The sequence below is a fragment of the Carassius carassius genome, chromosome 23, assembly GCF_963082965.1.
Source record: "Carassius carassius chromosome 23, fCarCar2.1, whole genome shotgun sequence".
Lineage (NCBI taxonomy): Eukaryota > Metazoa > Chordata > Actinopteri > Cypriniformes > Cyprinidae > Carassius > Carassius carassius.
In genome coordinates, this window is record NC_081777.1 from 175,493 (window position 1) to 194,254 (window position 18,762).

Below are 18,762 nucleotides of genomic sequence, written 5' to 3' on the forward strand. Positions count from 1 at the left end.
GTATGTACATGTACTGTACATGTGGAAGAACTGACAATAAAGCAGACTTGACTTGACTTCAAGATGTTTCTGGAGTGCTTGCTGCTTCCATCTTGTGGTCAGATCGTTTGGTTATGATACAAGAAGCGGAAGCAATAATGCAAGTAAACTCTTTATTAAGAGTAGAACAAAACACAGAGAAGTACTGGAGCTTGGGTGGGTTGGTGGTGCAGGGACTCGATGGTCAGCGTGCTGGTGACAACAGGTGACGGTGAATCCAGAGAAGTGAACATCCAGACAAGACTAACACCACGAAGACAGCGAACAGGAACTAGAATCAGGAACAGGACTGGAGACAGCACACGACGACACACACTGAGGACACCAAAACAATGATCTGACAAAGAGAGGAGAGATGCAATGAGCTTATAAGAGTGAGTGAATGAGCAGCAGCTGGTGTTGGGAGTGCGATCAGCTGGTGTGCTGATCAGCATGATCGCTCGGTCCCGCCCACTCACACACAGAACAACAAATACACGAGACATGAAAAAACCAGTGAATTCATGAACCGTGACAGATTTTTAGGCTCTACTGTTAGTGTTATCTGTATGCACCGGGGGTCTGAGAGTAACGCAATTTCGATTCTCTGTATGTACATGTACTGTACATGTGGAAGAATTGACAATAAAGCAGACTTGACTTGACTTGACTTCAAGATGTTTCTGGAGTCTCTGCAGCCCCGCACTCTTCAAATGTCTACCTCATTGAATATTTTAATTGACTCATTAGATTAGTAGTTAGGGTTAGGGTTAGACACTAGTGCAGGGGTGGCGAACGTCGGTCCTGGAGAGCCGCAGCCCTGCAGAGTTAAGCTCCAACCCTAATCAATCCTCACCTGCCTGTAGCTTCCTAGTAACCATTCAGACCTTGATTAGTCTGTTCAGGTGTGTTTGATTAGGGTTGAAGCAAAACTCTTGGAAAGCTCTGGTTTCAAACAGTAGTTCCATGATTTTGTGAGGTTATAGTCAAATGTTTATAGTGATTCAATGCCATTCAGTTATCATCTCAAAAGAAATACAGATATTTAGATTTTCTTAATCCAGTAAAAATGTCTATGCCAGTCCTATCAAATAATGAGTCAAACGGAGCTCACAGCTAATTTCACATCCAGGTCATTCCTGTTTGAAAAGGGAATGTAAAGCGAGGTGAACACCATATAGTTCTGACATGGAAAGAACAGTACAGTATATGATGCTGAACACAGCCCTTTGATTTTAAGGTTTGGAATTTGTTTGTGGTGCCCGAGGGCTTAAACAACGCTGTCCTTATTATTATTTATAATGAGGAGCCATACGCAAATGATACTTAACTGCAGACTGCATTTTTTTTTCTAAAGTTATCTATTTATTCCTGTAGTGAAAGTGAAAATAAATTATGGATTTTAATAGTTTTAGAAAGAAAAACGTGCATAAAAGTTGTTGTTATCTTTAAGAGAAGGAAGCATTGAACATCTAAACAGGCATGTCTGCAGCACACCTGGTTTTGCTTGGTAATATGTATGCAAATGTTTTTAAATCTATCCTTACACTAAATACCTAATTCAATACACTATGATTATAATGTTTAGCCCTAATTGCTGATGTTGATTTAGTCACATTCTCTGTTCCTTGGCTCTGTGTTTTTGGTTCACTGCTGGAACGGAGCAGCGAATGTCAGAGCAATCTATGAATATATAATGCTGTTCACCTCCAAGATTATCTTAGCCTGAAGATGATTTACGATTAAATATTCCACATGGGCGATGATGCTGATGTCATAAGGCCTGTGCTCTCTTGTGTGTGTTTAGCACTGTGATGATAACACCCAGTCACACAAAACAACATCTTTATTCCCCATAGATGAGACCAGGAGGAGTTAAAGATGACATACCATAAAATACATTTTGGACTTTTCCACTGAAAATGTTTTTCTTCTCAGCTTTACCTTCCATTAGCTGATAATAGTGACCCTTGGATGTTTTTGAAGACATTTACATAAATGTCTAAGTAGAAGCTGCTATAAATTATCCAAAATAATGGCCTAGAATTTGTTTTTTTCTAACAAAATATGGTGTGCAGATAAACATATAAATATGTAAAAGAGCTTTTTTATGGTGACCAAGTATGGTGACCCATTCTCAGAATTCATGCTCTGCATTTAACCCATGCAAAGTGCACACACACACACAACAGCATTACTTGTTGAACCTTAGCTCACTCTGAAATCTTATTTCTGATGGTTTTGGATCAAGGTGATTGTCCAGATTCTACCATGATTTCTAAAGCGACTGGAAGTGTGAGAGCTGTTATGGGTCAATGAATATGATCTTCTCAGTTCACAGTTTGATATAGTTTGAGTGCTCTAGGGAGTTTCTGAGGCACAAGCTCAGTGACATGAGAAATTAAGGTTAGCTTGACAAGCAATTAATCATTTAAACAGTCAGTGCAGTGCTGGTGAATCACATGTGCTGCGTCCTAAATCACTCGCTCATTCACTGCTCCCTGTAGAGTTCATGATGTTTTGTCTAATACAATCTGTTTGTGCATAGGGATTAATCCAGCGGTTCTCAATTCCAGTCCTTGTGCCCCCAGCTCTGCATATTTTGCATGTCTCTATCTGTGTTAACACGCCTGATTCAGATAACCAGCTCATAAGAAGTGAGCTCAGTGTATAAACGGTGTTCCCATTGACAGGCTCCCTACACAGTGTTCATTGCTCCCTACTCCCTGAGCAGGGTAAGTGTTGTAACAGTCCATAGTTCTGTTACTATGGTTTTAGTAGGGTGTGGTACTACTCCTGTCCTCTAGGGACCCTAAATGGATCTTCTCATCTAGCTTAAATCCCAGTGAGGTACTAGAGGAAGGAGAGATCTGTTTGGTGAAGTGGAAGCATGGGCTGAGTCCCAATTCGCCTACTTATACTACGACCTAAAAGTATGTACTTTTTTTTTGTGAGGAAAAAGTACATACTTTTGAGTGTGTAGCAAAAGAGTATGCACGTTCTGGGACATACTTCCATGACGTCATGCAACGTGAACGACAACGTGGTTGCCTAGTTACGCACACCACAACTGTTAACGTTTCATTCATTCTTGTATGTCCAAAAAATTTTTATTTACTATTCCCATCTTTTTTTCTCATCGTTTTTTTTCACAATACATTTACAATGTGTTCTTCTACCAAGTTGAGGAGTGAAGAAGCAGGGCGGCGTCGTCGTAGAACCAAACGCAGGTAGTTTGTGAGGCGGCTGGTTCTGACGTTCATGTGCAATGTGTTTAACGAAAGCTACTTATTTTAAAGTTCAAATATTTAAAGTTTATAGTATAACTATTGTTTACCGTATTTTATACTTAATTTTATACTTATGTATATAACTCAAAAATACCCAGATGAAAATGAACCATGCTTTTACTATAGTAAAAGTGTAGTAACCATGGGCACATCTCCGCTGCTGCATCCGGCTGCCATGTTTACATCACCGCAAAGCCATCGCAAAGCTCCTCCCTCCCGCACGCAATGGGTTGTGGGCAATATTAGCACTTAGAGTGTGCATTGATCTGCACTTCGAATTCTAACCGGAAATAGTAGACCATCTGGGTATCTTTGGAATACTCTTTGCAACATACTACGATTTGGGACGTACTAATTCTAGTTTCGCATACTATTTAGGTTGGATAGTATGCGAATTGGGACTCAGCGTATGTTTTCTCCTCAAGTATTCCAGGCAGTAGAGTCCAGATTGAGAAATGAACTCTTTATTATTGGTAGAATCACTACTAAGATGTACAATGGGGATGTGAGGAGCATTTCCACTGTGACACGACTTCATAGAAACCTATAGTGGATCTACCAGGAATATTCATTCCCCACGACTAAAGCCTCAATTGGGAAGCACATGGTAGATAGGGATCAGGTTGGATTTTTGTTTATTGCTCATTGAAAAAGACATTGTCAGCATCATCAGCCTCTACATCCTCTACATTGGGTTTAACAGACAGTCTCCAACGGACAGTTGAGATTCTAAATGGACAATGGTCGTATAAGGTTTTTCATACCAAAAATTCACTTTGGTTTACTATGATGTTTGTCTTTATGTTTACGGGTTTTGTTGATGGCACTTTCCATTCTTCTTGAAATGAGTATGCTGATTTAGTTTGCTTTATTTTTCCTTGTCTGTTGTTTTTGCCTATTCTCCAATATTCAATAATAACTTATTACTCTTCTATCTGTGTTGGTACAAACTTTATTTCCTATCTTGGTTGACATTTGAGTGAACAGCATTTTAGGTGCTTATATTAAATGTGGTTGGTGGGCCCCTCCCTTAAAAATTATCAGTAGCTGTGCCTTTCAAAAAGCGGAGACCGGTTACAGATTGGCGCCTGAACAGGAACCATCAAACCAGTAATTTATCACCTTAACCTGTATTCATGTCGCACAGAAGGGTCAGTCAGACTGCTCAGGATGGGGATGAGGACGTGCCCAGTGAAGACTTTTCAACTTGGTCTTTCACCACCAGAAGAGTTTACTTCACTTTGGAACATTCACTCACGGATTTCTGCTGGGACTAGACTGGAATTGAGAAGCCTGGATTAAACCAAACAAATAACAAACATCCAGGACTGTATTTATTTATTTTTATTTTTATTTTATAAGTTTTCCTATAAAGCACAGTCCTATTCAAAGTGGCCAATTCGTCTATACAGACACATGAAAAAAAGGCTGTCAGTGTCACTCACTTTACAAAAAACAAAAACCCACCTTCAGAGCTTTATCAGCAAACTTCATCAGTACAATCACAAATATTGCAATGATTTGATAAAACTTCCAATAAACAAGAAAGTAATATTAAGTGGGTTATATTTTAGAACAGAACAGTTCTGTGGCTGTGAGCATTTTTGTTTCTAAATGAATCTGCATTTTTTTTTAATTGGTTTTGGATCCGTTAAGTGAATAAATCAACGACAATGCATAACTCATTAAGGTTGTTACCTTGTTAATGCTGTCACCTACTGCCAGTTTTAGTTGCATTTTAATGTATTATTCTATTCTTAAATATTTTTTATATAAAACATTAATTTTTCGCTTAATTTACATGCAGTTTTAAAACATTTTGCCACATTAAGCAGTCTGTGTAAATTCACTAAAAAACACATCAGATGCAGTTTCTCTCCACTTCTGCAGGGCATAGATGGATTTTTTTGTACTGATTTCACTGATTAATTACAGTCATTATAAAATGCTGGAAAATACTGATTTATCATCGATATTGATATATCATCTAATAATCTCTCTGTTTGTGTTTCTACAGTTCTTCATTCTGTTGCTTATGATGTTATTGTTGGAGATTCTGTTCATGATTCTGTTCTTCGCATATCAAGATGAGGTACGTACAGAATGGATCTGCCTTATTCATTATTTTATATTACTACTTCGATTGTTTTTGGTCATTGACAGCATTCAAAGCTCACATTTAATTATAATGACAGAAAAACTCCTCAATCGGCCCACTGTCTCAATGATATCAATCCAGATTTACTTCTCACATAATCACACCCAAATCAATATTCTGTTATGACCACTATCGTCAAAGGTGAATGAAAATTAGCATACAGTTTGGATTGGTGGTATGGTTCTGTTCTGGGCAAGAACACCCTGCACATCCATGCAGTCTAGCAGACAGAGCAGCAATACCCCCCAAAACAAACCATATGTGACCCTGCCTGTGAAAACCCAGCTAAAGTCTTTTTTTTTAATTTACTGTTTTCTACATAAAATCTACCTTCACAACGATGTAAAACATTCTGTGAAAATATAACCTTTATATCTTTATTATTGACTAAGGCTATGTCAAAGATTTAAATCATATTGAAAATAATGGCTGAAGTCAAACTTTGATGCTTATTATCTCATAATTATGTTTTAAGCCTTTAGCCTGGATTTCACAGGCAAGGTCACATATGCCATATCCCCCAACACAAAATGACAGTGAAAATCTCAAAGCCTTAAGCAACAAGCATGTAGCCTTTACCCAATGAAGGAAACAAGAATATTACCAAAAACCTGCCAAGGTAATATGCATGAAGCAATGCTACTTCCGAATCAGGCACTTTGATCAATGCACAAAAACTTGCACTTACCCCACGGTCCCATACTTATGACCAGAGTGATTTCTCCCAGCTTAATGCACATTACAACAGCTTGTGCGTGCAGTATATCAGTGAAAAATTATTTTGAGAAACATTAACCGCTTTGGCAGTTATACGGTTTTACATTTTTTTTATGGCAAGTTGTTTTGGAGTTATTGCTGTTTATTGTTGCATGTGTGAGGAAAATCGAACATAAACTCAACCCTGATGTGAAAGAATGTATTTAAGTTAACAACTTGAATAGAGGTGAAGTCCATCAGGGGAGTGAATTCCTCTCGCTAAATTCCTGATTGCACAATTCCTAGTAGTGAGCATAGACTGTAGTGAGATGATGGTGTTTGCCTGTTGAATTCACCATTAATTAGCTATAGAGCAATGCAAAAGCTGGTGATAATGCTGAAGGACCTTATATATCATAGTGTTATAATTGTGTTAGTGTTCCTATAGCTCAATAGGTAGTGCATTGCCTTATGAAGCGCAAGATTGGGGGTTCGAGTCCCTGGGAACACATGATAGCCTGAATGCACTGTAAGTCGCTTTTAGCATCTGCTAAATGCATAAATTTAAATTTATATATGAGTGCTGTGATTGGCCTATAGATGGATATGGATCAGCTGGGAGTCAGGTGATGCAAGCTTGACTGACGTGACCTGCCAGAACTGACCCTGCACTTGATTTCCATGACCATGAGTTGATTTGTTATGTAGCCTAGTAAGAGGAGTAATGTATGGACAGACAATCATTATCACAAAACATATATAACCCCAAATCCCTATAATTCCCAGAGCTCAGATCTTCTATGATGGCTGATCAGGTTTGACATCTAATATCTTTGGTGTCTGTGTTCCTCATGACCTAACATCACTGACAACTAATTTCAAGAGCTTCATCAAAATCATATGGATTTTAGATGAAGATGTAGATCCATTTAGTTCTTCATGTATAAACTTCAGTCTTTACCTTTCTTGGCAGGTTCACATAGGGATAGCTTTGAGAGCACTTTAAGTTGACCCTTAACCCTAACCCTAACCCATGCTAGTCAGTAAGTTATGGGTTAGGCAAAGGCAGCGCTAAGGTCCACAGTTCTTCTGCTGTTTTTGTTTGTTTCTTCTATACAGTGGTTCTCAACCTTTTTGGGGTATTTTTAATTGATTAAAAATACAGAAGTGTTTTTTTACAGTACATTATTTGAAAATAAGTATAATAGCATTCATTTACAGAGTTTTTAAGCATTCTTGTGCTTTGGCGATGTTGAGGTTTCTGACATGTGCTGTTGCCCCAAAGGTTAAAAAGACTTTTAGAATACATATGTTTAAAATATATCCACAGGGCAATTTTTACAGAAGTACAGTGCCCTTAAGGTGACTTGTTTGGTTTACTTAGTTTTGTCGTGGCCATGACATAATGACTCTTTGGAACGTGCTATGTCGTGGCCATGAGATATTAATTTGTGGGAATGTCATATTAACTCATGGGAATGTGATGTAATGTCGAGGCCAGGAGATCATTTTGTCGAGGTAACAACATCCTTATGTCATGGCCTCAAGATGCTATGTTGAGGGAACGACATGTTTTTCTCATGGCCACGAGTTTAATGCGTAAACAAACCTGCATGACCATAGCAACCTGGGATTATCAGAGATGGATTCATTAATATTTTATTTTGAATTAAGAAATTATTATATTATTTATACATAGAAATTTTATGCATTTATTTTATGCATTTATGAAATTTTATGTAAATGTCGAGCATTTACGGTACGCTATTATTTACAAAAGTATTCAGAACGTTAAGGAGATCGAAATTGAAGCAAAAACATTTACATAAATTAAAAAAATAACCAATATTAATAGGCTAATAATAATAATGTGGTGAAAAGACTACCAGTTAATGGACCTACAAGACTGTAGGATGGATTAAAAAAAAGTTTTTATATTTTATTATGCACTTTATGTAATATTTATTTATGATAAACTTCATTTGAATGCTGACGTTCGCATGTAATACATAGTCCGGTAGACTATGCATATGGATATAGCATATAATCCATATAATATAGCATATGCATATAGCATATGGTTAATATAATAATTTATTAATGTTCAAATTTCTATGTATAAATAATATAATAATTTCTTAAAATATTTCTATAAAATATTAATGAATCCATCCCTAATAATCCAAGGTTGCTATGGTCAAGGATGTCTTATTGCTAAGGATGTTGTTACATCGACAAAATGATCTCCTGGCCTACATAATATCACGTTCCCACGAGTTATTTAGTCGTGGCCATGACAAAACTAAGTAAACTGAACAAGTCACCTTACGGGTACTGTACAGAAGAGTACAGAAGAGTTCCTTTTCTGGAACTCTTGAACACTCCATTTATTGCTGTGATTTTAACACTAAATCTTGGGGGGATGTTGTAAATGAATTAATTAATCAGTGAAACATGATATAATTAATCAATGAAAATGAATCCTTATAATTTAATTTTAGGCCAAACAGACATTCATTATATCAGACCCCATCAGGCTGTAGTTGATGTTTTTAGTTTAAGATCAGCTTACTGTAAAGATTCAAGCAGAAGAAGATACAGCATGGGTCTCAGATCAGTCACAGAGGATGGGTCTGTGTGTGTTTATCAGTGAGGTGTGTGTGTGTTAAATTACTAATCTAATTCTGACAGATTGACAGAGATGGTGTGAAGGTGATGAGACATCACTCGTATCTCACTGCTCTCATATGGAGGTTGTATAGAGATTAGTGGTCGACCGATATTATTATTATTATTATTATTATTATTATTATTATTATTGACAGCTGATGCCGATATCTTGGAAAGCAGGGTGGCTGATTGCCGAAAGCTGCTATAATTGTATTTATTTTAATGAATATTTAAGAAATTTTAAATCATTTGACAATGGATTTAAAAATAAATGTGTAAAATTAACATACGCATACTTTAGATGACAAAGTCTTTTTCACAAATAAATCCATCCATCCATCCATCTTCTTCCGCTTATCCGGGGCCGGGTCGCGGGGGCAGCAGTCTAAGCAGAGAACCCCAGACTTCCCTCTCCCTAGACACTTCCTCCAGCTCTTCTGGGGGGACACCGAGGCGTTCCCAGGCCAGCGGGGAGACATAGTCTCTCCAGCGTGTCCTAGGTCTTCCCCGGGGTCTCCTCCCAGTGGGACGCACCCGGAACACCTTCCCGGGAAGGCGTCCAGGAGGCATCCGGAACAGATGCCCGAGCCACCTCAGCTGACCCCTCTCGATGTGGAGGAGCAGCGGCTCTACTCTGAGCTCCTCCCGGGTGACTGAGCTTCTCACCCTATCTCTAAGGGATCGCCCAGCCACCCTGTGGAGAAAGCTCATTTTGGCCGCCTGTATCCGGGATCTTGTCCTTTCGGTCATGACCCAAAGCTCATGACCATAGGTGAGAGTAGGAACGTAGATTGACCGGTAAATCGAGAGCTTCGCCTTGCGGCTCAGCTCTTTCTTCACCACGACAGACCGGTACATCGACCGCATTACTGCAGAAGCTGCACCGATCCGTCTGTCAATCTCCCGTTCCATCCTTCCCTCACTCGTGAACAAGACCCCAAGATACTTAAACTCCTCCACTTGAGGCAGGAACTCTCCACCAACCTGAAGTGGGCAAGCCACCCTTTTCCGACTGAGGACCATGGCCTCGGATTTGGAGGTGCTGATTCTCATCCCAGCCGCTTCACACTCGGCTGCAAACCGTCCCAGTGCATGCTGAAGGTCCTGGCTTGATGAGGCCAACACGACAACATCATCCACAAAGAGCAGAGACGAAATCGTGTTGTCACCAAACCTGACCCCCTCCGGCCCCTGGCTGCGCCTAGAAATTCTGTCCATAAAAATCATGAACAGAACCGGCGACAAAGGGCAGCCCTGCCGGAGTCCAACATGCACCGGGAACAAGTCTGACTTACTGCTGGCAATACGAACCAAGCTCCTGCTCCGGTCGTACAGGGACCGGATAGCCCTTAGCAAAGGGCCCCGGACCCCATACTCCCGGAGCACCCTCCACAGGCAGCCGCGAGGGACACAGTCGAATGCCTTCTCCAAATCCACAAAGCACATGTGGACTGGTTGGGCAAACTCCCATGAACCCTCCAGCACCCTGTAGAGGGTATAGAGCTGGTCCAGTGTTCCACGGCCTGGACGAAAACCACACTGTTCCTCCTCAATCTGAGGTTCTACTATTGGCCGGATTCTCCTCTCCAGTACCCTGGCATAGACTTTCCCAGGGAGGCTGAGAAGTGTGATCCCCCTGTAGTTGGAACACACCCTCCGGTCCCCCTTCTTAAAAAGAGGGACCACCACCCCGGTCTGCCATCCCAGAGGCACCGTCCCCGACTGCCACGCGATGCTGCAGAGGCGTGTCAGCCAAGACAGCCCCACAACATCCAGAGACTTGAGCTACTCAGGGCGGATCTCATCCACCCCCGGTGCCTTGCCACCAAGGAGTTTCTTGACTACCTCGGTGACTTCAGCTTGGGTGATGAACGAGTCCACATCTGAGCCCTCAGCCTCTGCTTCCTCAATGGAAGACGTGACAGCGGGATTGAGGAGATCCTCGAAGTTTTCCTTCCACCGTCCAACGACATTCCCAGTTGAGGTCAACAGCTCCCCACCTCTACTGTAAACAGCGTTGGTAGGGCACTGCTTCCCTCTCCTGAGGCGCCGGACGGTTTGCCAGAATCTCTTCGAGGCCGACCGATAGTCCTTCTCCATGGCCTCACTGAAGTCCTCCCAGGCCCGAGTTTTTGCCTCCCCAACCACCCGGGCTGCAGTCCGCTTGGCCTGCCGGTACCTGTCAGCTGCCTCAGGAGTCCCACAAGCCAACCAGGCCCGATATGACTCCTTTTTCAGCTTGACGGCATCCCTTACTTCCGGTGTCCACCACCGGGTTCGGGGATTGCCGCCTCGACAGGCACCGGAGACCTTACGGCCACAGCTCCGAGCGGCCGCTTCGACAATGGAGGTGGAGAACATGGTCCACTCGGACTCAATATCTCTAGCCTCCCTCGGGATCCGGTCGAAGCTCTGCCGGAGGTGGGAGTTGAAGATCTCTCTGACAGGAGACTCGGCCAAACGTTCCCAGCAGACCCTCACAGTACGTTTGGGTCTGCCGAGTCTGTCCAGCTTCCTCCCCCGCCATCGGATCCAACTCACCACCAGGTGGTGATCAGTTGACAGCTCCGCCCCTCTCTTCACCCGAGTGTCCAAGACATACGGCCGGAGGTCGGATGAAACGACCACAAAGTCGATCATCGACCTACGGCCTAGTGTGTCCTGGTGCCACGTGTACTGATGGACACCCTTATGCTTGAACATGGTGTTTGTTATGGACAAGCTGTAACTAGCACAGAAGTCCAATAACTGAACACCGCTCGGGTTCAGATCAGGGGGGCCGTTCCTCCCAATCACGCCCCTCCAGGTGTCACTGTTGTTGCCCACGTGGGCGTTGAAGTCCCCCAGTAAAACGACGGAGTCCCCAGTCGGAGCACTTTCCAGCACCCTTTCCAGAGACTCCAAGAAGGCCGGGTACTCTGCACTGCCGTTCGGGGATAGGTCTCACAAATAAATATTTAATACAAATATATTTAAAAAGGAAGTAAACACTGTAACCAACAGAGCACTCAGTATTCTGGGAAGTTTGTGTGCATTGGGAATCTTTTTTTTTAAATATACCTAAGGTAACACTCATTTTACATGGAGCACATTGGAAATGACATGAATATGACAGTAGGAAAAAGCATGAAGTGCTACCTAATTTGAAACCATGAGTTTAAAGTTTGTGGATCGTGTGTCTCAATGAAGCTGAACTCTCCTCCTGTCCATATTCAGTTCACACAGACTGACCGTCACGCAGAGAATATGTGATCATGCAGGATTCAGGCACACATGACAAGATCTCACAACGGGATTTGACAAGTGTGCATGGTTTGTGAAATGAAATGTTCATTAGTCATTCAAAGATTTGTTTAAATTAAATAATTGGGTATTTGCTGAATGCTGACAGCAAACAAGAAAGTATTATCTTTGTCTTTCTATTACTCATAATATAAAAGCAATTGTTATGATACTTTACGAATTTTAATTCATTTGTTTAACTGTTCTAGCTGATTATTACTTCTATCTGTATTAGACAGAACTGTTAATGACAACAGCGAACGAGAGGGAGAATGTGATCACTGTATGCTCAGGTCATTCTCAGCACTCTCAAAATAAAAGTCCCATCTCGAACACATCGGCCAAACTGGAAAACTTATTGGCCGATATTAGAAAAATGTTAAATATCAGCCGATATATTGGTCAACCACTAATAGAGATGGAGATCGATTCCAGCCTGAAGAATGCAATTTTTAGAGATGTGAGTTAAAGAAACACATGATACCGTCATTGTCAGATTTTAATACTGTTTTGATGAACGTGTTTGGATATTCGTGTTTCTCTCTGTTCAGTGTGACTGAGCTCTAATGGTAAAGAAAATATCTGCTGAAGACTTAAGATCACTGCAAAGTGAACTTAGCATCCTTAAAGAGAATTTGACATCTGGACTGTGGTCTCCATTGGGAAAAGAAAAAAAGTTCATAATTGAATAATAAAGTTATTTTTGAATTGATCTATAAGAATGGAAAGCGTTTGTCTTGTAGGTTTAGGGTTTGTCATTATCAATGTCTTTAATTAGATTTTATCACTGTCGTTTTTGAACTGAAGTGAGCTCGAGGAATAAAGTGATTTACACACACATCAGCAGAACATGAAACACGCTGCTGGTGATGAGGATCCGCTCAGATCTAAAGGGAGAGATTACACTGACACACTGGCAATATAAGGTGGAAAGTGTGTTATTTTGTAGATAGTTCCCTTTCAAGTTCTTTTTCGAGTACTGCATTCTCTAGGGGTCGCTATGGGGAACGGCTCATTGTGACCCGTGTCTGAAGCATAGATTGAAAAACACCAACAACACGTTGGTTGGCAACAGCCCATAACGTTACTACAAGTGCGACTATATTATAAATTGGCGCCGGGAGAAGACTTTATCCACTTCTTTGTGTTCACTGACCGTTTTGTTTGAAGTGTGCTTTTTGAACTGGATAAGAGCAATCTTTATTCTATCATCATGGCAAGCACAAGCAAAATGTTTAGAGGATGTGTGCATCTGTGTCATCGTTATTTGACAAACACAATTGTGTTTTTTTTTTGTTTAGCGAGAAGCACGCACATGATGTCCTTGAGGGGGCAATTTGTCTGTATTGTGAGCGTTTTACGATGAAAAAGCTCCGCTCTCTTTTGTCTCTCTTTTTGAGGAAAGAGGGTCAGCCATCTGCTTCCTGCAGTTCAGGACCCGACACTGCTGAGGCACAGAGGAGAATGAGGTCCTGGGGATTGCAGGTGGACCTTGCCAATGAGTTTAAAGAGGGTTTCTTCTTTTTCGTACTCGTCCGCTGTGGACGAGAAAGAGCCGCTGGAGGATGATGTTATTTATTTAACATCATCTCATCCGGGGACCAGTGCTCTTCTGGATTCGGCCCAGAAAGAGCAGGAGATGTCTGAGGATGGTGAAGAAGCTGAGGCTGAGCCTTGCCAATACTCCTGCTCTGGATATGATGAGCAGTTGGAGGTTATAGATTTAGGACTTGCTCTGGAAGTAGGCTAAGAAAGTGACACCGCAAGGTCATCTCAATGAGCATTATTTTTCTGGCCATAGCCCTCCAGCTCAGCTGAGTCTTCCATTTCTTCCAGATCGCCATACAGAGTTCGAGAAGGAATGGAAGAGGCCATTTTTCTCATGCATCCATTGATTCCAGCATATGAGTTATGCCAATATTGAGGCAATGCGCAAAAATTACTACGAGAGGATGCCTCCTGTAGAAGAGATGCTGGCTAGCTATCTCTCTATGGGTGAGTCATCCTTTGTTAATACTCCCTCCTTGCTATCTAAGCCTCAAATCCTCCATTCCAAGAAGGTCCAGGTCTGAGCCAGAACAACATAAGGGTCCTGGTCCATCTTGGTCTGAGGATCAAAGACTGGCACAGAAGGCCAGTGTCACAGCTTGCGCTTCTCACCCAGGGAAGGTGTAGGAGGAATCGCGGGTCAAAGCAAGGTAGTCAAGGCCTAAGGAATCTGATCCAGACGAGGCATCAGTGCTTTTGTCAAGTGTCTGGTTCCGGCTTCATGGATCATGCGGCCAGGTAATAGGCTTCTGCATGAGCATTCTTAATCATCAGGCCCCGGGCATGTCATTTCAAAATTTCATTGATGTCTGGCTAGATTGCTCAGAGGGGCTTCCTGGTCCGGGGGAACCGTGAGCAGACACCGCCACTGCCTCAGGGGAGCTGTGAGCGGACGCCGCCTCCCCCGCCTCGGGGAAACTGAGAGCAGATGCTGCCGCCCGAGAGGGTAGTGAGTGGATGCCGCTGCCTCTGGAGCTTTCAGAGCGGCCACCGGCGTCTCGTGGGAATCCTGAGTGGACACCGGCACCTCGTGGGAATCCTGAGGGGACGCTGCCGCCTCATGGGAATCCTGAGAGGACACCGCCACCTCGTGGGAATCCTGAGTGGACACCGGCACCTCGTGGGAATCCTGAGTGGACACCGGCACCTGGTGGGAATCCTGAGGGGACACCGCCGCCTCATGGGAATCCTGAGAGGACACCGCCACCTCGTGGGAATCCTGAGCGGACACTGCCACCTCGTGGCAATCCTGAGCGGACACCGCAGCCTCTGGAGCTCTCTGAGCACACACCACCGCCTCGGGGGATTCGCGAACAGCCACCGTGACCTCGGGGGAAGCGTGAGCGGCCACTGCCACCGCCTCGCAGGGAACATCATGGGTAGGCTTCCCCACCCTGACAGCTGAGCCGCTCTCCTGCAGAGCCAGGTTGATATAGTATAGTCCTCCAGAGTCTCCTCGGGGTGGCAGAATGGCATAAGGGACCTGAAGGGCTCGGCTAGGCCTCCCCAGAAGCACACCATAAGGCAGGTCCTCTCTGTAGCCGACAACTGAGCAGCCCCCACAAAGTCCCTGGTGTAATCCTTGATGGCCCGATCTCCCTGGTGGACATCGAGAAATCTCCCTGCTGGACCCATGTTTGCTGGCTGTATTCTGTCACAGCGCAGTAGGACGCGCAGAGGAAGAAACAGAGTCTGGGTCCAAGTGCAGGGAAAAATCTTTTAATTAGAATAAAACTTAAACAAAAAAGCAAACAAGGCAAAAACAAAACAGAAACAAATCACGGGAACAGAGGAGACGCAGCCAGCTATGAGGAAGGCAGACGGATCACAGGGAATTATGGAGGAGCTGGTATAGATGATATAGACACGTGTTTGTAATGGTGCCGCAGCCTGTCATAGGACCTGGAAGGAGGCATGAAAACCCTGCCGTGATGCTTATTTAACACACATTTACATTTCTAGAGCATGCGTGCACTCAAATCCGGTCTGGAGAAAGACACAGAAACACTCTGAGGATGGCTTTCACTGGCAGCTTCAACAGAATAGATTGCTGTCTTTCTAACTGCCTTTTTCCTGTTTTTCTATTTCCTCTCTGTTTGTGGTGTTGAATAATTAATTGATGACAGTCTGTTTGGCCGATTGATGACGGAAGTGCAATTCCTCTGTAGTAAAGACTGCAAACCCTCATTTTTTACTCATATGCCAGTGATCAGAAAGGGATGATATTCCATAAACACATCACTCTCATATTTAGAGAGGAACAGGTTAAATATTTTAATGTGAATTATTAGTTTCCACCTTAGTTTTCTGTCTTTGTGTTTACTGCTTCTGTCAAGAGATTCATCAGTCTGATCATATTTAATATGCGTATGCATATGTACCATTGCATATTAAGTAAACTTTTTGCTTTAAAGTAGTTTTTACAGAAAATTAAACAAATGATCGCTCCGACTCTAATATAAAACATGCCATCACAGCTATGTGTTCATCGGCATCAGAATTTAATGTGCCGTGTTGTGGTGAAATCTCCCACAGCTTACACTAATGAACAATATGATTTGCCTAATTGATTATTAACATTAAGGAATTTAACTATTTATAGAGCTGCCTTTCATTATATTGCTGTTTCTGAATTTAGTGCTAAAATCAGTGAAATTTCTAATTTCCTTTATTGTACACACATTAAATGCTACACTCAATGGGCCTCATGCATGAAACTCCAATACAATCAATGCTTTTCTGTGAAAATCACATATTAATGCATTCACAAGTAAACTGTTACACCAAATTTAGTACAACAATTTTTACAACACCGAAAATTAAAGTGTGATGTGTTTAATGGATGAGGCTCATATGTGCAACTATATGCACAGTTTTTGTGTGTCCTTGGCATATCAGTGACAGATATTAATTGTTTCTAAATGTATCTGTAAATGCAGCAGAAGAACTATCAGGAGTATCATCTGTCGCTCTGAAGAATCACAGCGTGTGTAGATCAGTTATAGTCACGTACAGTATGTAACTCATTACTCACAGTTTGATCCAATGCCTGTGGACTCAAGAACAGGCTTGCTTTCACCTGCGTATGTTTTCAGTGTGTTGAAAACAATAAACTTTAAATGCAAACACCGTGTGTGTATTATGTTAAATTGAGCTGTTAAAATGTAAAGCATGTTTAAGAGTAGTTACACTGATTTACTGACACTTATATTAATGGTACATTTCAGGGACATTATTTTATGTTTGACTGTAATTGGATTTGGCACATTTACAGAAACTGGATTAGACTAAGGGTCCTTATCCTAAAAACAAGATCAGGGTGAGATTAAATAATTTTTGTATCAACATTCTGTGACAGAATGTCAAGTTATGTCCATGTATGTGTCAGAAAATGAGAGTCAGGTGTTAATGTCATTCTTAGGTGAATGTGCTTTTCTTTACGGCATGTTCTAGATTGATCTGTATGCGCAAAGCGACCTGAAGAAAGGCCTGCAGCTGTTTGGGACTGAAGGAAACATCGGCCTGACCAATGCCTGGAGCATCGTCCAAACCGACGTACTGTTACTGCATTCATTTCTATGCTCGAGATTATTGGTGTAGCACTGTAAGATATGATTGAGTGTATTGAAGGAAGGAGACATGAAGATGGTATGTGTGTGTGTGTGCCGTAGTTTCGCTGCTGTGGAGTGACCAATCACACGGACTGGTTTCACGTCTATAACGCGACGCGTGTGCCGGACTCCTGCTGTCTGGAGTACAGTGATAACTGTGGTCTGGAGAATCCTGGCACCTGGTGGACAGCGGTAAGAAGCTTCATAAGCTTTGGCCTCTGAAGAACACAGAGAACAGTTTAGCAATGCTCTTCTGTCTCCTGTGTTGATGTATCTTCTGAGTGAAATAGACAGACAGAAAGTCTAGTGTAAATGTGGTGTTGTCCATCTCTCTCTTTGCTGACTGAGCACTGTGGTTTGTGTCCACAGCCGTGTTACGAGCGAGTGAAGGGCTGGCTGCAGGAGAATCTGGTGGCTCTGTGGATCTTCGCTCTGTGTACGGCTCTAACACAGGTACTGAACACTTATCACAACAGTCCATACACGAAAGCTCAGTGGTGATCATCGTTACGTGTGTTTGCAGATCCTGGGGCTGGTGTTCTCGATGACCATATTCTGTCACGCTGTAAAAGTGGAGACCTTCTACGCATAGAGATGCAGAACCGGACCAAACACATTCCTGCTTCTCCATCCAAAACTTGTGTCCGTCACTGTAGAAATCAGTCATCATGTTTCGCTTACACACTGCTATTTGCAAAATGATTTTATAAGCCAGATCAACTGAAATAACAGCTCTTTATTGTGAATATTTAAGGGACATTCTTTTTTTGGTTAGGGTTTTCTTTGGTCTATTTGTGAAGAAAATACAGAAATTTTAAAGAGGGAAACGGGAAACTAATTTTATATTTGTATAATTTCATATTAATATACATGAAATTAACATCCACTGTTTATATTTATTCAGAGCGAGTTCTCAATAGATTTAAAAGGTAAGATTTTAGAAAACATTTTTGTATATTTGACTTATTTGGCATAGTCTTTAAAACAAAAAGTAATAAAACAGACACATTTTACTTGAGCAAATAAAGTACTTCCCATATGTAGGAAGAAGCACAAGTATGTTCAGCAGAGCTGATTCAGTTAAAGAGCAAAAGCACAGATTAACGTTGTGGGATTGATTGTGGGCTCAAGAACCGATTGTACACAATGTGTGTCCTTTCTGTGCCAGGCAGTTCTACATGATACATTCTACATCGCTGCCTGTTTAGCCCCACCCACCAATTCTACATCGCTGCCTGTTTAGCCCCACCCACCAATTCTACATCGCTGCCTGTTTAGCCCCACCCACCAATTCTACATCGCTGCCTGTTTAGCCCCACCCACCAATTCTACATTGTTGTTTATGAGAGGGAAAGCTGGGACCTGTTTCAGAAAGGAGGTTAAGTGAAAACGCTGAGTATGTTAACCCTGAAATGAGGGAAACTCTGGGTTTTCCATTTCAGAATGGGAGATTTGTCAAACGCAGTAAAGCAGGATAACTCAAGCCCGT

The 18,762-nt window shown here is 42.2% G+C and overlaps 1 protein-coding gene across 1 annotated transcript in view; it reads left to right on the forward strand.

The window, feature by feature from the left end:
- The window catches only part of LOC132101174 (tetraspanin-4-like), an 89,689-nt gene extending 71,178 nt beyond the window's left edge, over nt 1–18,511 (forward strand). Inside the window, exons 3-7 of the mRNA XM_059505883.1 lie at nt 5,326–5,400; nt 17,116–17,217; nt 17,334–17,465; nt 17,643–17,726; nt 17,797–18,511. Coding sequence (XP_059361866.1) covers nt 5,326–5,400; nt 17,116–17,217; nt 17,334–17,465; nt 17,643–17,726; nt 17,797–17,865 — 462 coding nt within the window. The 3' untranslated portion in view covers nt 17,866–18,511. The remainder of the gene's footprint in view (nt 1–5,325; nt 5,401–17,115; nt 17,218–17,333; nt 17,466–17,642; nt 17,727–17,796) is intronic.
- Nucleotides 18,512–18,762: the final 251 nt, after the last annotated feature.